The following is a 22,490-nucleotide window of genomic DNA, read 5'->3' on the forward strand; positions in this document are numbered from 1 at the left end:
GCCATGGGGCAACTAAGCCCGCACGCTGCAACTACTGAGCATGCAGGCCACAACTAGAGAAGACCACACACTGCAAAAAGGAGGACGCATGCCACAGCAGAGGATCCCACATGCCACAACGAAGATCCCATGTGCTGCAACTAAAACCCAATGCAGCCAAAAATAAAATAAATATTTTTTAAAATAAATAAAATTATTGCTTAAGGAAAAACATTAGTTCTATATTTTAAAATTAATTTGCTTGGACTTCCCTGGTGGCACAGTCGTTAAAAATCTGCCTGCTAGAGGCTTCCCTGGTGGCGCAGTGGTTGAGAGTCTGCCTGCCAATGCAGGGAACATGGGTTCAAGCCTCGGTCTGGGAAGATCCCACATGCCGCGGAGCAACTGGGCCCGTGAGCCACAACTACTGAGCCTGCGCGTCTGGAGCCTGTCCTCTGCAACAAGAGAGGCCGCGACAGTGAGAGGCCCGCGCACAGCGATGAAGAGTGGCCCCCGCTTGCCGCAACTAGAGAAAGCCCTCGCACAGAAACGAAGACCCAACACAGCCAAAAATAAATAAATAAATTTATTTAAAAAAAGAATCTGCCTGCCAATGAAGGGGACATGGGTTCGAGCCCTGCTCCAGGAAGATCTCACATGCTGTGGTGCAACTAAGCCCAAGCGCCACAACTACTGAGCCTGAGCTCTAGACCCTGAGGGCCACAACTACTGAGCCTGCATGCCACAACTACTGAAGCCCACGCACCTAGAGCCTGTGCTCTGCAACAAGAGAAGCCACTGCAATGAGAAGCCCGCACACTGCAACGAAGAGTAGCCCCCGCTCGCCGCAACTAGAGAAAGCCTGTACACAGCAACGAAGACCCAATGCAGCCAAAAATAAATAAATTAATTAAAAAATAAATAACTAAAATTAATTTTCTTAATGGTTTAACTCACATAACAAGGCTCTTGATTGAATAAATATCTACACCCCTCCATTGTTGGAATATTTAAAAGTCTAGTCCTAATTTTATTATTAATATTCATGTCCAAGGAAATAAATTTATCAATAATTAATTTATTAATTGATTAGTGTGTGCTGTATTTTTTAAACTCCACTATTCCCAAAGGTAAATGGAATGCCATGGAGCACATTTTCTAATTAAGTGTAAAAAACTACAAATTTAATAAGATAATTCAAACATATAAGAAACTATTTAAGCAATAAAACTTTACATCAAGGAAGTTGCAACATAAAACTATACTATTAATAACAATCAGAACACTTAAAAAGGCACAGATCCTTCTAACAAATTTTACTTACATCACAAGCGCACCACTCTTGGAACATTAGTAAAATGTTCTTCAATTGCATCTGTATAGCAATGGCAGCCTCCCAGTCAGGATCCACTTCTATGTGTTGCCCAACCTGTCTTCTGATTTCTTCCATTCCCTACAAGAAAAGAGTGGTTAACATATACATATGGGCCCTCTTTCTTTGCTCTTCCACTGGCAAAATATAAGATCATCAGGATTTATATTCATGTATGTGTAGTTTTTTAACATAGCTGTTACACTAGGTCAGAACGCACGGGTTCAAATCATAACTCTGTCACTTTTCTAGCTGTATGACCCTGGTCAAATTATTTCTAAGCTATGATTCCCTTATACGTAAAAGGGGGATAATAATAGTAACTACCTCATAAGATTGCTATGAAGCTCAAAAGAAAGAATGCATGAAAGTGCTTACTATAGTTATCACATGGTAAGCATAAATAAACATTAATAGTAACAACTGCAGTTAACTAAGCTATTCAGAAAGATCTATTAAAGCAGAATCAGTGAGGCAGTATTTAAATTTTACTTCTATTTTGCTATATTTATCCTTTCTCAAATAAAAAACATAATTTGCTCAAAACATTAAAGATTGGGGTTAAATTTTTTAAAATAAATTTATCTTACTGATGTACAGAAGAACTATCATACCTGCATACAGGTAAGAATCTTCAAAAAAGATCTAAAGCCTTCAAGGAACTGCATTCTTAATCTTTCCGTCCACACTGCGGGCTTGCTGATGAGGATATACCTATCATTTCAAGAGACGAAGAAACATTTCACTTTCCTATTTTGGGATAATTTTAAGGTTCTCAGGGCTATAGATAATGTTGATTCATCAAAATTATGAATTCTAATTTCTTACAACTCTAGGCAGTGCTAGAATTACATCAGCAAAATGTGAATGCTCTACCTATGAGAGGCAGATGTCAAAGCTAAGCCTGACTTCTCCACTCAAAAGTTAGTCTGATTAAGTGAATCTAGCCTGTCACAGCTGGACAACCACAGTACAAATTTTCTAGAACTGTTCATACCCTTCACCCAAAGGACCAGTTGAAATCCCTTCAGCCTCAAAATGCATGTCAAAACTACATGTGCAGGGCTTCCCTGGTGGCGCAGTGGTTGAGAGTCCGCCTGCCGATGCAGGGGACGCAGGTTCGTGCCCCGGTCCGGGAAGATCCCACGTGCCGCGGAGCGGCTGGGCCCGTGAGCCATGGCCGCTGAGCCTGCGCGTCCGGAGCCTGTGCTCCGCAACGGGAGAGGCCACAACAGTGAGAGGCCCGCGTACCGCAAAAAAAAAAAAAAAAAACTACATGTGCATGATGTATGCTGGTTGTGCAAACTATTTCAGAATATTTTGTAACTTATAAAATATTTTTGTGCATTAAAATGACACACATTTTCCCCTAAAGCATGCAGTCATGAGAATTATAGTAGTTTGGCCTGAGGATTCAATACCTTTGTTACTGCTGCTCAGTATGTAATGACTGAAGATTTGTACAACTTTGTGTGACTATTCTGCACTGGTTCCCAGAGCCATTCATTCCTGCTACCTGATTTCAATACCATAGATATACTACTGCTGGTGGGTCAGGAAATTTGGAACAGACTTCCTACCTCCAGGCTTTCTTCACCCAGAACCCAGAAGAAGGATATAAGCACCTATGTCATCATGGCTTACATATCAGAATGTATTTGTTTCATAAGATAAACAGACCCATTTTAGCCTATAATTTACAAGACCACTACTTCTTTTGGCTGTAAAGACAATGGCTGTTTTCATATCCAGTGGGAACATGGTTTATCACAAAATAACTTCTCAGGAAGGAATCATTAACAATTATTAAAAATTATTTTGCACTCAGTCAACCCAAATCAATTCCTATTACACACCAGGTATCAGGAACATAAACATGAACCAGACACCCTACCCTTGAGGTTCAAAGTGCAGATGGGAAAACAGATATGTATACTGGACACTGTAATCTAATGTTAAGCTCCCAAAAAAAGGGCACAAAGGAAGTAATGCTGAACATAAAAGACATGGCAAAAAGATGGAGGAAAAATTAGTTTTATTCATAAAGATAGTAAGGATTGTGGTTTAATTTTCCCTTTCTTTAAATATCCATCAATATGTTGAAAGTTAAAATACAATCATCAGGGGCTTCCCTGGTGGCGCAGTGCATGAGTGTCTGCCTGCTGATGCAGGGGACACGGGTTCGTGCCCCGGTCCGGGAGGATACCACATGCCGCAGAGCTGCTGGGCCCGAGAGCCATGGCCACTGAGCCTGCGCGTCTGGAGCCTGTGCTCCGCAACGGGAGAGGCCACAACAGTGAGAGGCCCGCGTACCGCAAAAAAAAACCCCCCAAAAAAACAATCATCAGGACTTTATCAAAGAAAACTTTGAAATATACTAATTACATTCTAAATCTTTCTTTTAAAGTAAAAAAGACTAAAGTTTAAACTCTACCACAATGAACAAATGGCATCAAAGTTTGGCTGTTTTCTAGAGCACTGCTACTCAAAAGGTTGGTTCACAAACCAGAAGCATCAGCATCAACTGAATCTTTAGAAATGCAGAATCTACTGAGTAATAATCTACATTTTAACAAGCTCCCATAAAGATTTGCATTCATATTAATATTTGAGAAGCACTGATCTAGAGAAGAAAATTTACATTTCTAGTTTCACATAGTTCATGCCTGACCCCTGTAGGAGACCTAGGAAGTAAAGAAGATGTAAGAGATAGGAAGAAAGGAAAGAGTAAGGAAGGAAAGGAAAAGAAAAGCAGTCTGCAGATAAAAATAGGTGGTAAAAGCAGTGGAAGGAGAGGGTGGGACAGAGTAGGAGAGGAAGAGGGTGACTTGCATTGAGAGTATGCTATACTTTTCAGAAAAAGGAAGGAACAAGTTAGAGTAATAAAAGGACAATATTCACTTAACAGAACCAAGGTTCAACTGCATCTCTTTTCTAAGTTTCATTTCCATAATATCCCAACAGATACCTTCCACAGAGTGAGTGACAAATGAAACTAAATTAATACAGGTGTATTTATTTAGAATGAGAGAGGTAATAATCCCTTCCTTCTACTACACAGACCTCAGAGTACTGTGTTCATTTCTTGGCATATACCTTAAGTGGTATACAGTCAACTAAAACAGCTTCAGTAGCGAAGGACAATAATGTAGAAGGAATTTTAAATATGAAATGGGTATATTTAAAGAAAATGATGCACCTTAACATAAAAAAGAGTTGTCAGATATGCCTGCTGTCTTCAAATACGTCAAGTTAAATGAGCACTGAGTTGCTCTGAATGGACAAAGGGTGAGCTAGAGCCACATAATGAAAGCTACAAAAAGGCAGATTTCAATATAAAATAAACTTTCTAAAAGTTGGAAGGGGCTACTCAAGGGTTAGAATGCACTGCTTTGAGAGAATGAAAATTTCCTGAGGCAGGCTGAACAGAGCTTCTGCTAGGACCAATAAACTTATTTCATGCTGAGGTACAGTCAGATAAGTAGTATATAAAGTGAGACTATGAAGAGCTACAAATTCTGGAAGAATCTGTACTTTATTCTAGAAACAGTTAAAAGGCATTAAGTATTTGTGGTTATTTCTAACTGATTTAAAAATAAGCAGGGCTTCAGGAAGAAGTGGTGAATGAGTAAGTATATGGGGAAATAATAAGAATGACTACAAAATTTCTACAATGAGAGACTGAGAAATGGGGCTCAGTAATTATTTGTTAAATGAAGGGTATATCTGATTGGTGTTTTAGGCCAGGTTTCAGAGAAGGCTTTGTTGTTGTTTATGTAGTCTGTGAAGCTACATAATGTAGTGAAAGGAACATGAGTATTACAGATAAATAATGCTAGGCTCAAATCCAAATTCTGCCACTTACTAGTTTTGTGACCTTAGGCAAATAATTATAATCTACAAATAAAGATATCACCTACCTTATGAGAATGTTGCAAGAATAAAATGAAGTAAAATAAGTAAAGCTTCTTAGCACATAGCAGTTACTAATAAATAACACAGGACCCTTGTGAGAATGAATTACATGAGAAGTCTAACACAATATCTGCTAATCAGGTCCTCAAAAGACATTAATTTTCCCTTCTCCTTGTCATTAGAGATAGCTCTACTTATGTAAGGATGTAGGAGAGCAGTTGTGAGCATCAGATGAGTGGGAAAACTTTAAAATTACCTTCCCAACCAGGGACCCTGAAGTTTTACCATAGGTGTAAGTATCTAGGGATGCATTAACTCTAAATTATTTACCACATAGAATAATTATAGTCAGAGATCCACAAAATAAAATAAGACAAAACAATGATGTGATTATGCACTTCTCTGGATAGAAAAATAACTCTGTTATAAGAATACTTCAGAGTAATGAGAACCACAGAAAGAGATTTTTCCTATACAGTAGACCAAAGGAATGATAAATACACTGATTTAACACTAAACTTTAAGTACTGCCATTTGGAGTTTTTGTATATTTTTTGTTTGTTTTGCATATTGTAAATTATGCATAATTTGTGAATCACACTGTCTAAATGGTAATTCACTACTGAACTCATCACCATCTCAACTTGTACTGAAGATATGATAACATAACGATTTACTGAACTTTAAAGAAAGAATTACATGTCATAATCATGTTTAGAAATTGCAGAATTTGAAAGGGTCTGGAAACATTTTTCTGAGTAATATCAAGGATCCAATGCATAGTTCCAGAAATCTGTCAAATGTATTTTTCTAACTAGAGTAAACTATTTCTAGGTTGGTTTAGAAACTTGTTTCCAACTCTCTATACTTTACATGGTCACTAGAAGAAGTGGACAAAATTAGAATGATTTTATTCACGTAGGGACTAAAATAAGTAATCATATATATCTTAGAGCTCTTTTTTTAATAGTGAACTAAATGAAACATATTTTGTCTTAATATATTCTTAAAATAATTAAGTTTATGATTTATTGAATACTTTACACAGCATAATCCTTATAGTAGTCACCATCTATTTCTTAAAAAATTAGAAATTTATTTCCTTTTAGGTCCAATGATCCCAAATGTGACCTATCATATGATTCCAACTTTACTTTAAAAGGAAACTCCATTTCTTCAGGGAGAAAAACTTAAGAAACCCCTGATGAATACTTGGTCATATGTATGTAAAAGGGAGTTTAAAAAATTCACATCAACAAGATCATCTGAAACTAAGCACAAAGAGACTATGCAAGAGGGAAAGAACCAAAATACATGAGTGGAAGTGAGTGGAAGGCATGGTGACCATAATGGAGATTCATTTGGTGACCCCAAGAGACCCTAAGTTCCTGTGAGAGGCCCTTCCTCAGTACCTTCTTTACTGACCTGATTTTAAGTCTATAAGAAGCCTTCACTTAAAACATTTATTGACATCACAGTAACGGTTCTTTGTCCTTGCCATCATTATAAAGATTCCAAGATAACCAAAAGGATCAGATGTTTATATATAGAACAGAATAAACACAACTGTGTTTAACAGGTACCCTCACCTTTTTACTCGAACAACTTACTTTAGATCACATATTACTGCATATACTCTTCCCAATTTGTCCTGGCTATAACCCTGGAAGTTGAATTTATTGTTCCTATCCAAGTACTCAGGCAAAACTTCCAGCAGAGTTTCAGTGATGACAGAGATAACATTTTGCTCTTCAATAAGATGTCGAGCCTGCAGAACATGTGAAAAATATTGTCTTTAGTATTAACTCATTATAGTATGGACTTTACTTATTTATTCATTTGGTTGGTAAATCATTTTGAATAAATGTTTGTTGAGCATCAAACACACTCCTTAGTCTCACAGGATAGCAATTTCTGAGAAATTATTTTCTAAAAGTAAAAATTCCCTACTCCTCAGCAACTAGAAAACACCTGTCTGAACACACCAAGCCCATTACACAGGTTACACAATACCTGTGTAACATTCATTTACATGAACGTTTACCACTGTTAATCACACAGTGAGCAAAGTAGAACAAACAGATATACTTCAGGCTTCTGTCATATATATTTTCTATTCTGACATCTCCCCCTTAATCGCAATCCAATTTCTCTTCCCCATTCTTTTCTCTGGCCTTTGAAAAGAGAAAGTAGGAACTTTCCAGAAGAAACAGGAAAAGTAGCAGGATAAAAAGGAAGCAGAATCCTCCACCCTCCTCCTCCCAGGCCTATGCAGCTCCATCTCATGCAAATGCTCAACAGTTATACTCTCCTCCTGTTTTGTTTTATCTTACTCTATTCCCCCACCCTAACAACAATGATTAAAAAAAAAAAAAAACCTAAAGAACAAGAGAATAGCACACAAAAAAATTTTTGGTATTAAAAAGGCACTGTTCCTAAGTTACTCTAGACACTGAGAAACCATCCCTAGGTTTCACCTGCAGGAATAAGCACTTTTGGACCAAGGTAGTGCCATCACTCCCACTCCACAAATTACCTAGCCCTTGGGTATCATTAAAGCATTTTCACGTGCAGATACCACTGAAGCATTATTCAATTTTCCACGTGTAATTAGACCAGCATAGTGACTCAGAAATTGTTTTAATTCAAGTCAACACTAACTAAAATTCTTAAATAATAAAATAAATATTACTTAGAAAGATTGCCAAGACTAATTAATACATACCAAAGTAGGAACAGTAAACATCTGAACTGAGAGTGCAGTTATAGAGATACTTCTGTCATGATCATCACTGATATAGTCTTTCTGTAGCTGCTTATAATACTGGAAGATAAAACAATAAGTGGAGAAGCAATTATAAATAAGTACTGAAAACTTTTAAAATCCCAATTTTAACAGCTGCTATATTTGTTCCTATGTATAAGATGGCAAGTATTATAACTCCTATTTATTAAGGGGAGATACTATGGTCAACAAAAATTTACTAGAAAGAGAATAACAAAAGACTGAATATGAATTCAGCTACCCAAACTAGCATAGTTGGATACTGAGAACTATTTTTAAAAAACACAACAAACAGACACACACACACACACACACACGTAAAAATCACAGAGGACTGCAAAGGTGTAGTATATACTTTCTCAAACAGAACCTGGGGCAATCTTTAGCAGATTTTACCCCAATGGAATAGGGCAGGGACTATATTGAAAGTATTTAAAAGCTGATATGACCCAGAAAACCAACCATCAGATTCAACCCAGCCTTAAACAGAATGGATGCTGGCTGTACATAACTTCTTATACATACTGGTGCATACCAGTATGAAAATCAATCCTGATATCTTGGGAGAACAAAAATAATAATACATCCAGTCATGCATCAAGCATCTATTATATGTAAGCACAGTGTTAGATCCCTGACCTACATATTTAATTTCAACCATCAGAATTCATACAAAGTTTGAGGTAACCATGGTATACAGAAAAACATCATATAAGGAGGGAGAACTGCTGTTGTATAAGGAAAAAACTTCATTTCAGATCACAGATATGGTCCAATATTCTCTCTCTCATGAGTTTTAGAAGAATAGAGTTGAGAATTTGAGTTGTCATCACCTTTAAAGAAACCAAATGTCTTAGTTGCTTTTAACAATCTACTTATAAAATCCAGGAAGTGCAGGTATCTTATCCCATAGTATCATTTGCCTATGACAATCATTATTTCACTCTCTGCTTCCAATTCCATCCTGGGTCTACCTCTGTCCTAAGTTTTACAGAATTTCCTGCCACTCAAAATCAGAGTAAACTAACAAGTATTTACTGGATACCTCTGTATAAGGCAAAGCAGAAGGTTAAAGAAGTACATGTTCTAACTAGTCTAACTTGAGAGAGAGAGAGACAAAAACTATAACAATATAAGGGATATACAATAGATCAATAAAACAATATTAAAAAGCTATAAGATTTATCTTTATATTCTAGCCTCAAATAGTTAAGTATACTCTTGCCCATCAGATATCTGCCTCCTTTTAGCATGTATATCTGTTCCTTTTCCCTGCTATGCCTTTCAGCTAGTCACTGCTCTTGTTATAATTTTACTAACAAATGATTAGAAAAGATAAATGTATTCATGAATGTGATAACTTCCTACTGCTTTTTCTAGGCAAACAATAGGTCATTTTCCACCTATCTTCTCTCTCAGACTACTGTTTCCATACTACCAAACGTGAAAATAAATGAACTTTTTGACAGAGAAATGAACTATAAAATTAAATTCTTGCTTCATAATTATCCCCTTTGTTTCCATTATTTCACTTACAAAAATGGTTTTCTATTTCTATTTGTTGATATCTATTTATAAAGAGCAATTACCTTCACAAATTCCATAGCAAAGAATTTTTTGTATTCCATCTCCATAAAAAAACTGCTGAAGATCAATTCGTGAAGGATCTTACGGGCACCTATACATCATTTTTGGGGGAGGTGGGAGGAGTATCACCAAGGCAAAAAAAACATTCCAGCTATTAGTAGTGGTAGAATATTATAAAAATATTTCACATGCTAATAGACCTCAAGGACTCAAATGTTAGTGGCATTTATTGCATTAATATTTAATAGCTAGAATTTAAAATACATACATGTAATGCCTTTCCCCTCTTTTTCTGTACCCCTCTCACTCCTGTACCTTACTTCATCCTACTTCTCCCACCTTTCTCCATTCCTTTTCATTCTGTTTCACTAAAGACTACTCTTACTCTGTACTTTCCCTTCTCCATCCCCTTTAACCTTTCTCTCACCTTTTACTTTTGGTTCTTCATTTAAATTTTAAAAATGAAAATTAACATAGTTTTTATAATGGCACTACTGCATGAATGCATACATACTCTTTTTACTGGTTCTGAGTAAATGAAAAGGCACTATAATTAAAAGGCAATATCCTGGGGTTTTAATACAGAATACATATTGATTGGTTAACCTCACCTTCAAAGTATAATATCTTATCAAGTTCACTGATTTAATAAACAAAAGAGATTAAACTCTACTTTAAGGTCATAATATTCCTCTGCTTCATGGCAAGAAGCACAAGTAAAGATCTACCTACCTTTATAAAGCTTTGCATCCCAAAGCATTAACCTGCTTATGAGACAGGGATTCTCAGAGCCAGGTTCTTCTCTAAGGCATGCTTGGCAAAAGATCTGTCTGAAGTCACCTACAAACAAAAAAAGTCATATAATTTTTATTCTTAAAGTATTTTCTCCCAAAAGTACATTTCCTATAATAACATATGAAAAAACTAACAGTAATTATCCTACACTTGATATCAAGAATTATTCTGTCAATATCAAAGAATCAAGAGCCAATGAAACATTATTCACAGCATCTGAAATGCAATCCTGAAAATAAACAAAATGTATAAAAAAAAACAAAAACCATTTTATTTTATACTCAATGACATTTTAAAATTTGTGGCTATTTAAAAAGATAATAGTTTATGAAAAATAAGAAAAATAGGCTATATGCTTACTTGAATAGCTCATAATTTTATTCATCCAGGACCCCAGACGCAAAGCAAATTTCTGATGAGCCATAACCTCAGAGTGTAATACTTCTACATGAAGTGGATGTTGAGAGACATTTTCTGAATGACTCTAGAAATGAAAGGAATATTAAAAACAAACTAGTTTTAAATTTTTTGTTTTAACTAAGTAATCTACTCTTCAAAAAAAGAAATCATATAACTCTTGCAGTTCCAAATCTCTGGGTCTAAATGCTCCAATCTTATCTTTACTTAGGATGTCAAACCACTTCAACAATATAATTGTTTTACTTGGGCTCTTGTAATGTGCATTCCTCTTAAAATTCTCTTTTTGACTCTAATTCAGAAAATTACCTTTATATCTTCCTTTGCTTCCTGGCAAGCAGCAAAAGCACCTGCTTTAACAGCCCGACGGCCCTAATTATAGACAAACATGAGAATTAGGTAGTAGATTGACAATCCCAATCAATAAGTAATATAAAGCCCAAAGACCCAATAAGCTCTTAATTATCAATCATTTGTTGACTGCCTAAAAGTCCTAAGATTGACAATACCTAGAAGATAAACATAAATGTTTAGCAGCTTTATGTAGCTTCAGAACTTTCAACACCACTAGTGGACAGTTTCTATACTTTAGGATTCTAGATTTCCTGCTTGGCAAGAATGTCAATTATTTACTTATTGTAGTATATTCTATTTCTATTAGATAATAATAAGTTAGGTTTACTAAACTCCCATTATATGTCTTAGATAGTTTTCATGAGTAAACTTAAAATTCTTCATCATGTGTTCCATAACACACTTGTGGTCCACTAGTGGGTTAGAGGTATGGCCAGGATATTGATTCCTCAAGTCCTAGAATCACAATGCTAATTACTAGTGCCATGATGTTTCTTCTACCATCTTACCCTCCTCTTGCGGGTAGAGATTAGGTTAATGTTCCTTCTGCATACCTGAAGAACACATTTTGCTTGGATGGGTGTTAAATAAAAGCTGAGCCATGCTATCAATATTATTCTAAAAATAGTTTTAATAGATGATGTAAACTAACCAACTTCTCATAATTCATGCATTTATTCATTCATTCAATAATTATAGAAACAGACTGAGGTTGAGCTGACATTCTTTTTTTTTTTTTGGCGGTACACGGGCCTCTCACTGTTGTGGCCCCTCCCATTGCGGAGCACAGGCTCCGGATGCACAGGCTCAGAGGCCATGGCTCACAGGCCCAGCCGCTTCGCGGTATGTGGGATCTTCCCGGACCGGGGCACGAACCTGCGTCCCCTGCATTGGGAGGCGGACTCTCAACCACTGCGCCACCAGGGAAGCCTGAGCTGACATTCTTAACTACTCTTTGCCAAGTATATTCAGTAACTTTCTAATTATTTAGAACAAAAGAGGAAAATTAGTCATCTTAAACTGTTAAACACACACAGAAAAATCAAGTTTTAACCAATTTACTTAGGCTATAAAGGATAAATGAAGAGGATGGTTGTACCTAACACAATACTAAGGCACTTGGCAAGGGCCAGTCAACACCCAATTTCCAGGAAGCTGATGAAGACAGCATAATAATTCAAATGACACTCACGAACCTCTTTGTCTATGGCAGTGGTGTGCAACTGCGCCTCTGCGAGCTCACAGTCAAGAGCTCTTTGTAGACTGTATATGACATGGTCATATGAATGGTGTTCATCATTGAAAAGGACACAGTAGTAGCTATCATTTTTCTCTCTGTTTTAAAAAAAAGATATATATTCAGACACTGCAACAAATAAACAAAGGAAAACACGAAATACAGGCTAAAATAATATATGCCATGTGATGAAGCAGCACCATGTAGTTTCCTACGTATGGGAAAGTACCTCTGTAATACTAGTATAGGAGGTGATTTTAAATGGTACAGTGCCATAAAATTTAAAAACCCTGACAAAAGTATTACCTTTTCGATGTTTGTCCCCCAATTTTTCTAACTTTCAGAATTAAAATATTATTCTCAGTAAGTGGCAGTATGTCTTTAACACCATTCTTAAATCTTGCTAATCTCCCACTTCGACAAAAGGAGACAGGCCTCAGGCTCAGAACTTTCAAGCAGGCAACGACAGACAGATTTTATTAACATTTAGTTTTTATTTAACTTATTTTTGTTTTTACCTTCTATTTATTTTAAGTGATACTGGTTTTATAGCACATTTAAGTTTTTTTAAAAAAGGTATATAGATTTAAAGTGCCAGAACTACCATTTGACTGAGAGGCCTCAGACAAATCACTTAAGCATTTAATCTTGCTGAGATGACAGTAGCTTTTCCACCTCGAAGAAGAGTATAATATCTACATTTGAGAGTGGTGTGAGGATCTTATAAAATATGTGAAAATGGCTGTCATGGGCTACACAAATGTCAGAAGTTATTATCAGTTTTAAACAGTTTATAATAATCTTTCACTAAATACTCAATTGATCCTCATAACTCTAAGAGGCAGCTTTTCTCAGGCCTCTTATACCTTAGGAAATAGAGGCTCAAAAAGACTTCTCTATGGTCCCAAAGCCAATAAGCAGTGAGAATTAGAACTCAGATCTGTGAATTTGAAGTCCAGTGCGGTCTACATACATGACCACACTCAAGCAACCCACCCTTTTTAGACAGGCATATTGCTAGTATTATGTTTACCAACACAAAGTTTCTTAAAGCATTTAACTGATGCTATCAAAATATCTGAAATTAAAACCTTTGTGGACACAATCTCTGATGATCGTTATTTTTATAAACAGTTTATGGCCCAGCAAAAGTCAAAACAATACATTTAATGTTTTTAAAAATTGAAACTCTTAATTCTCTCTCATAGAATAATACAAACACCCAATAAACTAAAAAAACTGTACTTAGGTTTGTGAAACTCCTAATATTACTCAGGTAGAAAAACTCCTACAAGCCCCAAACTGTATTTCATATCAGGTCTAGAATTCTCTTTTGCATTTGTAAATTAAGAGCAAATATTACTGTCACTAAAAGACTTATGGTTGTTAGAAATTGCTGGGTTTTAGCTAAAAAAAAACTGTTAAGGGAATTCCCTTGTGGCGCAGTGGTTAAGAATCTGCCTGCCAATGCAGGGGACATGGGTTCGAGCCCTGGTCCGGGAAGATCCCACATGCCGCAGAGAAACTAAGCCCGTGTGCCACAACTACTGAGGCTGCGCTCTAGAACCCATGAGCCACAACTACGGAGCCCGCAAGCCACAACTACTGAAGCCCATGCATCTAGAGTCTGTGCTCCGCAACAAAGACAAGCCACTGCAATGAGAAGTCCACGCACCACAATGAAGAGCAGCCCCCGTGCACCTCAACAAAGAGCAGCCCCTGCTCACCGCAACTGGAGAAAGCCCGCGGGCGGCAATGAAGACCCAATGCAGACAAAAATAAATAATAAATAAACTTTTAAAAAAACAACTGTTGGGGCTTCCCTGGTGGCGAAGTGGTTGAGAGTCCGCCTGCCGATGCAGGGGACACGGGTTCGTGCCCCGGTCTGGAAAGATCCCACATGCCGCGGAGCAGCTGGGCCCGTGAGCCATGGCCGCTGAGCCTGCGCGTCCGGAGCCTGTGCTCCGCAACGTGAGAGGCCACAACAGTGAGAGGCCCGCGTACCAAAAAAAAACCACAAAAAACTGTTAAATCCCTACACCTGAAATAAATCTAGATCCCAAAGCACAGGGCAAAGGGCTATCTCCTTATTCCTACCATCAAATATTTTAAATTTTTTAAAATTAATTAATTTATGTATTTTTGGCTGCGTTGGGTCTTTGGTGCAATGTGCAGGCTTCTCGTTGCGTTGGCTTCTCTTGTTCCAGTGCATGGGCTCTAGGCGCACGGGCTTCAGTAGTTGTGGAACATGGGATCTCAAGTGCAGGCTCAGGGCTTCCCTGGTGGTGCAGTGGTTGAGAGTCCACCTGCCAATGCAGGGGACACGGGTTCATGCCCCGGTCCGGGAAGATCCCACGTGCCGCAGAGCGGCTGGCCCCTAAGCCATGGCCACTGAGCCTGCGCGTCCGGAGCCTGTGCTCCACAACGGCAGAGGCCACAACAGTGAGAGGCCAGCATACCAAAAAATAAAAAAAAAAAAAAATAAAGTGCAGGCTCAGTAGTTGTGGCACATGGGCTTAGTTGCTCCACGGCATGTGGGATCTTCCTGGACCAGGGCTCACATCCGTGTCCCCTGCATTGGCAGGTGGATTGTTAACCACTGCACCACCAGGGAACCCCCATCAAAATATTTTCTTTTCTTTTTCTTCTTTTTCTTTTCTTTTTTTTTTAAATTTAATTTTATTTTTTTATACAGCAAGCTCTTATTAGTCATCCATTTTATACACATCAGTGAATACATGTCAATCCCAATCTCCCAATTCATCACACCATCCCCCCACTCCCAGCTGCTTGCCCCCCTTGGTGTCCATACATTTGTTCTCTACATCTGTCTCTCTATTTTTGCCCTGCAAACCGGTTCATCTCTATCATTTTTCTAGGTTCCACAGATATGCGTTAATATACCATATTTGTTTTTCTCTTTCTGACTTACTTCACTCTCTATGACAGTCTCTTGATTCACCCACGTCTCCACAAATGACTCAATTTCGTTCCTTTTTATGGCTGAGTAATATTCTATTGCATACATCTTCTTTATCCATTCGTCTGTCGATGGGCATTTAGGTTGCTTCCATAACCTGGCTACTGGAAATAGTGCAGCAATGAACATTGGGGCGCATGTGTCTTTTTGAATTATGGTTTTCTCTGGGTATATGCCCAGTAGTGGGATTGCTGGGTCATATGGTAATTCTATTTTCAGTTTTTTAATGAACCTCCATACTGTTCTCCATAGTGGCTGTATCAATTTACATTCCCACCAACAGTGCAAGAGGGCCCCCTTTTCTCCACACCCTCTCCAGCATTTGTTGTTTGTAGATTTTCTGATGATGCCCATTCTGACTGGTGTCAGGTGATACCTCATTGTAGTTTTGATTTGCATTTCTCTAATGATTAGTGATGCTGAGCAGCTTTTCATGTGCTTCTTAGCCACCTGTATGTCCTCTTTGGAGAAATGTCTATTTAGGTCTTCTGCCCATTTTTTGATTGGGTTGTTTTTTTAATATTGAGCTGCATGAGCTGTTTATATATGTTGGAGATTAATCCTTTGTCTGTTGATTCATCTACGAGTATGTTTTCCCATTCTGAGGGTTGTCTTTTCGACTTGTGTGTAGTTTCCGTTGCTTTGCAAAAGTTTTAAGTTTCATTAGGTCCCATTTGTTTATTTTTGTTTTTATTTCCATTACTCTAGGAGGTGGATCAAAAAAGATCTCGCTGTGATTTATGCCAAAGAGTGTTCTTCCTATGTTTTCCTCTAAGAGTTTTATAGTGTCCAGTCTTACATTTAGGTCTCTAATCCATTTTGATTTTAATTTTGTATATGGTGTTAGGGAGTGTTCTAATTTCATTCTTTTACATGTAGCTGTCCAGTTTCCCCAGTACAACTTATTGAAGAGACTCTCTTTTCTCCATTGTATATCCTTGCCTCCTTTGTCATAGATTAGTTGACAATAGGTGCATGGGGTTATCTCTGGGCTTTCTATCCTGTTCCATTGATCTATGTTTCTGTTTTTGTGCCAATACCATATTGTCTTGATTACTGTAGCTTTGTAGTCTAGTCTGAAGTCAGGGAGTCTGATTCCTCCAGCTCTGCTTTTTTCCCTCAAGACTGCTTTGCCTATTTGGGGTCTTCTGCGTCTCCACACAAAATTTAAGGTTTTTTGTTCAGTTCTGTAAAAAATGCCATTGGTAATTTGATAGGGATTGCATTGAATCTGTAGATTGCTTTGGGTAGTATAGTCATTTTCACAGTATTGATTCTTCCAATCCAAGAACATGGAATATCTCTCCATCTGTTGGTATCATCTTTAATTTCTTTCAACAGTGCCTTATAGTTTTCTGCATACAGGTCTTTTGTCTCCCTAGGTCAGTTTATTCCTAGGTATTTTATTCTTTTTGTTGCAATGGTAAGTGGGAGTGTTTCTTAATTTCTCTTTCAGATTTTTCATCATCTGAAGGAATGATGAAAAATCATTGTATAGGATGATGTGTATATGAATGCAAGAGATTTCTGTGCATTAATGTTGTATCCTGCAACTTTACCAAATACATTAATTAGCTCTAATAGTTTTCTGGTGGCATCTTTAGGATTCTCAATGTATACTATCATGTCATCTGCAAACAGTGACAGTTTTACATCTTCTTTTCCAATTTGTATTTCTTTTATTTCTTTTTCTTCTCTGATTGCCTTGGCTAGGACTTCCAAAATTATGTTGAATAACAGTGGTGAGGGTGGACATCCTTGTCTCATTCCTCATCTTAGAGGAAATGCTTTCAGTTTTTCACCATTGAGAATGATGTTTGCTGTGGGTTTGTCGTATATGGCCTTTATTATGTTGAGGTAGTTCCCTCTATGCCCACTTTCTGGAAAGTATTTATCATAAATGGGTGTTGAATTTTGTCAAAAGCTTTTTCTGCATCTATTGAGACGATCATATGGTTTTTATTCTTCAATTTGCTAATATGCTGTATCACATTGATTGATTTGCATATACTGAAGAATTCTTGCATCCCTAGGATAAATCCCACTTGATCGTGGTGTATGATACTTTTAATGTGTTGTTGGATTCTGTTTGCTAGTATTTTGTGAGGATTTTTGCATCTATATTCATCAGTGATATTGGTCTGTAATTTTCTTTTTTTTGTACTATCTTTGTCTGGTTTTGGTATCAGGATGACGGTGGCCTCATAGAATGAGTTTTGGAGCTTTCCTTCCTCTGCTATTTTTTGGAAGAGTTTGAGAAGGATGGGGGTTAGCTCTTCTCTAAATGTTTGACAAAATTCACATGTGAAACCATCTGGTCCTGGATGTTTGAAGATTTTTAATCACAGTTTCAACTTCATTACTTGTGATTGGTCTGTTCATATTTTCTATTTCTTCCTGGTTCAGTCTTGGAAGGTTATACCTTTCTAAGAATTTGTCCATTTCTTCTAGGTTGTCTATTTTATTGGCATAGTTGTTTGTCGTAATCTCTTATAATCCTTTGTATTTCTGCCATGTTAGTTGTGATTTCTCCTTTGTCATTTCTAATTTTATTTATTTGAGTCCTCTCCCTCTTTTTCTTGATGAGTCTGGCTAATGGTTTATCAATTTTGTTTATCTTCTCAAAGAACCAGCTTTTAGTTCTATTGATCTTTGCTACTGTTTTCTTTGTTTCTATTTCATTTATTTCGGCTCTGATCTTTATGATTTCTTTCCTTCTGCTAACTTTGGGTTTGGTTTGTTCTTCTTTCTCTAGCTCCTTTAGGTGTAATGTTAGATTGTTACTTGTTTTTGAGGTAGGCTTGTATAGCTATAAACTTCCCTCTTAGAACTGCTTTTGCTGCCTCCCATAGGTTTTGGATCATCGTGTTTTCATTGTCACTTGTCTCTAGGTATTTTTTGATTTCCTCTTTAATTTCCTCGGTGATCTCTTGGTTATTTAGTAACGTAGTGTTTAGCCTCCATGTGTTTGTGCTTTTTACATTTTTTTCCCCTGTAACTGATTTCTAATCTCATACCGTTGTGGTCAGAAAAGATGCTTGATATGATTTCAATTTTCTTAAATTTATTTAGGCTTGATTTGTGACCCAAGATGTGACCTATCCTGGAGAATGTTCCATGCACACTTGAGAAGAAAGTGTAATCTTCTGTTTTTGGATGGAATGTCCTATAAATATCAATTAGATCTATCTGGTCTATTGCGTCATTTAAAGCTTGGGTTTCCTTATTAATTTTCTGTTTGAATGGTCTGTCCATTGGTGTTAATGAGGTGTTAAAGTCCCCCACTACTATTGTGTTACTGTCGATTTCCTCTTTTAGAGCTGTTAGCAGTTGCCTTATGTATTGAGGTGCTCCTATGTTGGATGCATATATATTTATAATTGTTATATCTTCTTCTTGGATCGATCCCTTGATCATTATGTAGTGGCCTTCCTTGTCTCTTGTAACATTCTTTAAGTCTATTTTATCTGATATGAGTATTGCTACTCCAGCTTTCTTTTGATTTCCATTTGCATGGAATATCTTTTTCCATCCCCTCACTTTCAGTCTGTATGTGTCCCTAGGTCTGAAGTGGGTTCTTGTAGACAGCATATGTATGGGTCTTGTTTTTGTATCCATTCAGCGAGCCTGTGTCTTTTGGTTGTAGTATTTAATCCATTCACAATTAAGGTAATTATTGACATGCATGTTCCTGTGACCATTTTCTTAATTGTTTTGGGTTTGTTTTTGTAGGTCCTTTTCTTCTCTTGTGTTTCCCACTTAGAGAATTTCCTTTAGCATTTGTTGTAGAGCTGGTTTGGTGGTGCTGAATTCTCTTAGCTTTTGCTTGTCTGTAAAGCTTTTGATTTCTCCATCGAATCTGAATGAGATCCTTGCAGGGTAGAGTAATCTTGGTTGTAGGTTCTTCCCTTTCATCACTTTAAGTATATCATGCCAGTCCCTTCTGGCTTGTAGAGTTTCTCCTGAGAAATCAGCTGTTAACGTTATAGGAATTCCCTTGTATGTTATTTGTTGTTTTTCCCTTGCTGCTTCCAATAATTTTTCTTTGTCTTTAATTTTTGCCAATTTGATTACTATGTATCTCAGTGTGTTTCTCCTTGGGTTTATCCTGTATGGGACTCTCTGCCTTTCCTGGATTTGGGTGGCTCTTTCGTTTCCCATGTTAGGGAAGTTTTCGACTATAATCTCTTCAAATATTTTCTCGGGTCCTTTCTCTATCTCTTCTCATTCTGCGACCCCTATAATGCAAATGTTGTTGCGTTTAATGTTGTCCCAGAGGTCTCTTAGGTTGTCTTCATTTCTTTTCATTCTTTTTTCTTTATTCTGTTCCACAGCAGTGAATTCCATCATTCTGTCTTCCAGGTCACTTATCCGTTCTTCTGCCTCAGTTATTCTGTTATTGATTCCTTCTAGTGTAGTTTTCATTTCAGTTATTGTATTGTTCATTTCTTTTTATTTGTTCTTTAATTCTTCTATGTCTTCATTAAACATTTCTTGCATCTTCTCGATCTTTGCCTCCATTCTTTTTCCAAGGTCTTGGATCACCTTCACTATCATTATTCTTAATTCTTTTTCTGGAAGGTTGCCTATCTCCACTTCATTTAGTGGTTTTTCTGGAGTTTTATCTTGTTCCTTCATCTGGTACATAGCCCTCTGCCTTTTCATCTCGTCTATTTTTCTGTGAATGTGGCCCCCATCAAAACTTCTGATCAAGAAAATAGCTAAAGACTTGGACTAAAGGGAGACACAGTATTCCGAAGTCCCCACCTTTGTTCACAAACCTCTCAGAGAACCTGGAAGTTGGCCCAGGCCAGTATCACACTGGGCAATTTACTCCCTACTGGGATGAATGGCTGCTAGGACCTTGTAAATCATTTAGAACAAGACCCCCAAAATGTGTTTTCTTAAAAATCTGAAGCTCCTGATTAGGCTCTTCCTTTGGCTTAACTTCTGTATAGTGTCTTAAGAGACCATCTCATATAAATGGGCATTTTGGAAGTATTTCAATGAGGCAATTCTCTATAAAATCTTCATAATGATAGTTAAGTTAAAGCAGTAAATAACAACAAAGACATTTTTCAAACACCCATTTTGCAATATAAATAACCATCATGAAAACTTCTCCCTTTAAAAAAATCCCCCACCTTATCTGGAGTTGAGGAGGCAGTTCTTTTTCCTCTTCCCATACAGTCATTTCTACAATGTATTTTATCACTGAAGGGAATATTTTCCTGGCTTGGGCAATTACCTCTTCATTCAACGGACAGCGTAAGTTCTGCAAGAAAGTATAGAAAAACATACTACCAATGTTGTATACAAGTAAGTGGATGAGAAAGATAATGTTATTAATTTATAGCAATAATTTCAATGAGTTCATTTACACCATCCTCCAGGAATGAATTTAACTTCAACTCAAGAGGCTGCTATTCACATCGGTTTAGCTTAACTCCTTGTGGCCAAGTTGGTGCTACAGATGACAGAAAGGCAAGAAGGCAAAACCACAGAGGTCTCCTTTATGATGCTCTTCATTATGAATGTTCTTCCCTGCCTGAATAATTATATCATCAGAGAACAATGAGTTATAGGGAGTGGTTATCCCCTCCAGCTGACAAAAACTTTTCTCACTAATTTATTTCAACTGCTCCTTATAGCCACTCTGTTAAGGCAGAAAATTAAAGGCATTTAAAAGATAAAGGTCCCATCCAAGGTCAAAGAACCTCTAAACAGATATAAAAAGCAAGACTAAAATCTGGGCTTTTGACTCCCATGGGGGAAAAAAAATGTTAATTTCATTACAAAATACCACTTCCTTAATAAAAGGCTTGTTCAAACCAATTAGCTAAAAAAAACACATTTAAATGCTCTATGTCATAAACCATTATGGAAATGCAAATCAAAACCACAATGAGATACCTCTTCATACTTGCTAAGGTGTCTATAATCAAAAAGGGAGATAACAATAAGTATTGGCCAGGATGTGGAGATATTTGAACCCTATACACTGCTGGTGGAAATGTAAAATGGTTCAATTTGGAAAACCGTCTGAGAGATGCTCAAAATGTTAAGTGTAGTTACCATATGACCCAGCAATTCTACTCCTAGATATCTACCCAAGAAGTATGAAAACATGCATCTGCACAAAAACTTGTACACAAATATTTGTAGCAGCATTACTCATAATAGCCAGAAAGTGGAAATGACCTAAATTTCCATAAACTGAAGAATGGATAAATAAAATGGTATGTAATCCATACAATGGAATATTATTTGGTCATTAAAAAAAAGAATGAAGTACATGTTAAAAAAGCACTAAAGTTATACTTTAAATGGGTGAATTCTTTAATACATTATGCAAGTTACAGCCCAATAAGATGTTTAAACAAAGCAGTAAGCAGGAAAAGAAACATAATAGCTCTTTAAGACACACACACACACAATCCACTCAAAATTCAGTACAATGCTTTTAATATTCAATTTTAACCTACCTGCTATAGACCGTACTAATGAACTGTATTTTATTCTGTGGTGACCAAAACATTAACCTACACATTTATTCTTTTGCACCTATTCTTTCTCACTCCCCAATGCTTTATTATTTTAATTTCTACCATCTCCTCAATATGTCACCTTTCCTCTGGAGATTTTGCTCAGAAGCTTTTGCTAGAGAGAGAGAAAATAGAGTGCTAAAGGTACTAAGAGCAATATTAATCCACTATGTTCCTATTTCTTATCTTTTATAGCTCAATATTTCCTTTCAATTCATCAGAAAAGTAGTCTGAATTAAAGAGTTAAGAGAATCTACTCATTACTTCCATACTGTATCTATCAGAGGCTAAGTTCTTCAGAAGAGGTCTGGTAAGTACAGAAGAAACTTTTTTTTTTTTTAATTTATTTTTTGGTTGTGTTGGGTCTTCGTTGCTGCACGCGGGATTTCTCTAGTTGTGGCGAGCAGGGGCTACTCTTCATTGCAGCACGCGGGCTTCTCATTGTGGTGGCTTCTCTTGTTGTGGAGCACGGGCCCTAAAGCACACGGGCTTCAGGAATTGTGGAGCGTGGGCTCAGTAGTTGT

At 37.1% G+C, this 22,490-nt stretch overlaps 1 protein-coding gene across 1 annotated transcript in view; it reads right to left on the reverse strand.

Annotated features, from left to right (window-relative positions):
* The window catches only part of UBR1 (ubiquitin protein ligase E3 component n-recognin 1), a 173,489-nt gene that overhangs the window by 79,368 nt on the left and 71,631 nt on the right, over nucleotides 1-22,490 (reverse strand). The window contains exons 5-14 of the mRNA XM_065900181.1: nucleotides 20,566-20,696; nucleotides 12,401-12,539; nucleotides 11,160-11,222; nucleotides 10,794-10,917; nucleotides 10,371-10,478; nucleotides 9,641-9,729; nucleotides 7,992-8,090; nucleotides 6,877-7,034; nucleotides 1,966-2,065; nucleotides 1,304-1,432 (exon numbers count right to left, since the gene is read on the reverse strand). Of these exons, the coding sequence (XP_065756253.1) occupies nucleotides 1,304-1,432; nucleotides 1,966-2,065; nucleotides 6,877-7,034; nucleotides 7,992-8,090; nucleotides 9,641-9,729; nucleotides 10,371-10,478; nucleotides 10,794-10,917; nucleotides 11,160-11,222; nucleotides 12,401-12,539; nucleotides 20,566-20,696 (1,140 nt within the window). The remainder of the gene's footprint in view (nucleotides 1-1,303; nucleotides 1,433-1,965; nucleotides 2,066-6,876; nucleotides 7,035-7,991; nucleotides 8,091-9,640; nucleotides 9,730-10,370; nucleotides 10,479-10,793; nucleotides 10,918-11,159; nucleotides 11,223-12,400; nucleotides 12,540-20,565; nucleotides 20,697-22,490) is intronic.

The sequence above is a fragment of the Phocoena phocoena genome, chromosome 2, assembly GCF_963924675.1.
Source record: "Phocoena phocoena chromosome 2, mPhoPho1.1, whole genome shotgun sequence".
Lineage (NCBI taxonomy): Eukaryota > Metazoa > Chordata > Mammalia > Artiodactyla > Phocoenidae > Phocoena > Phocoena phocoena.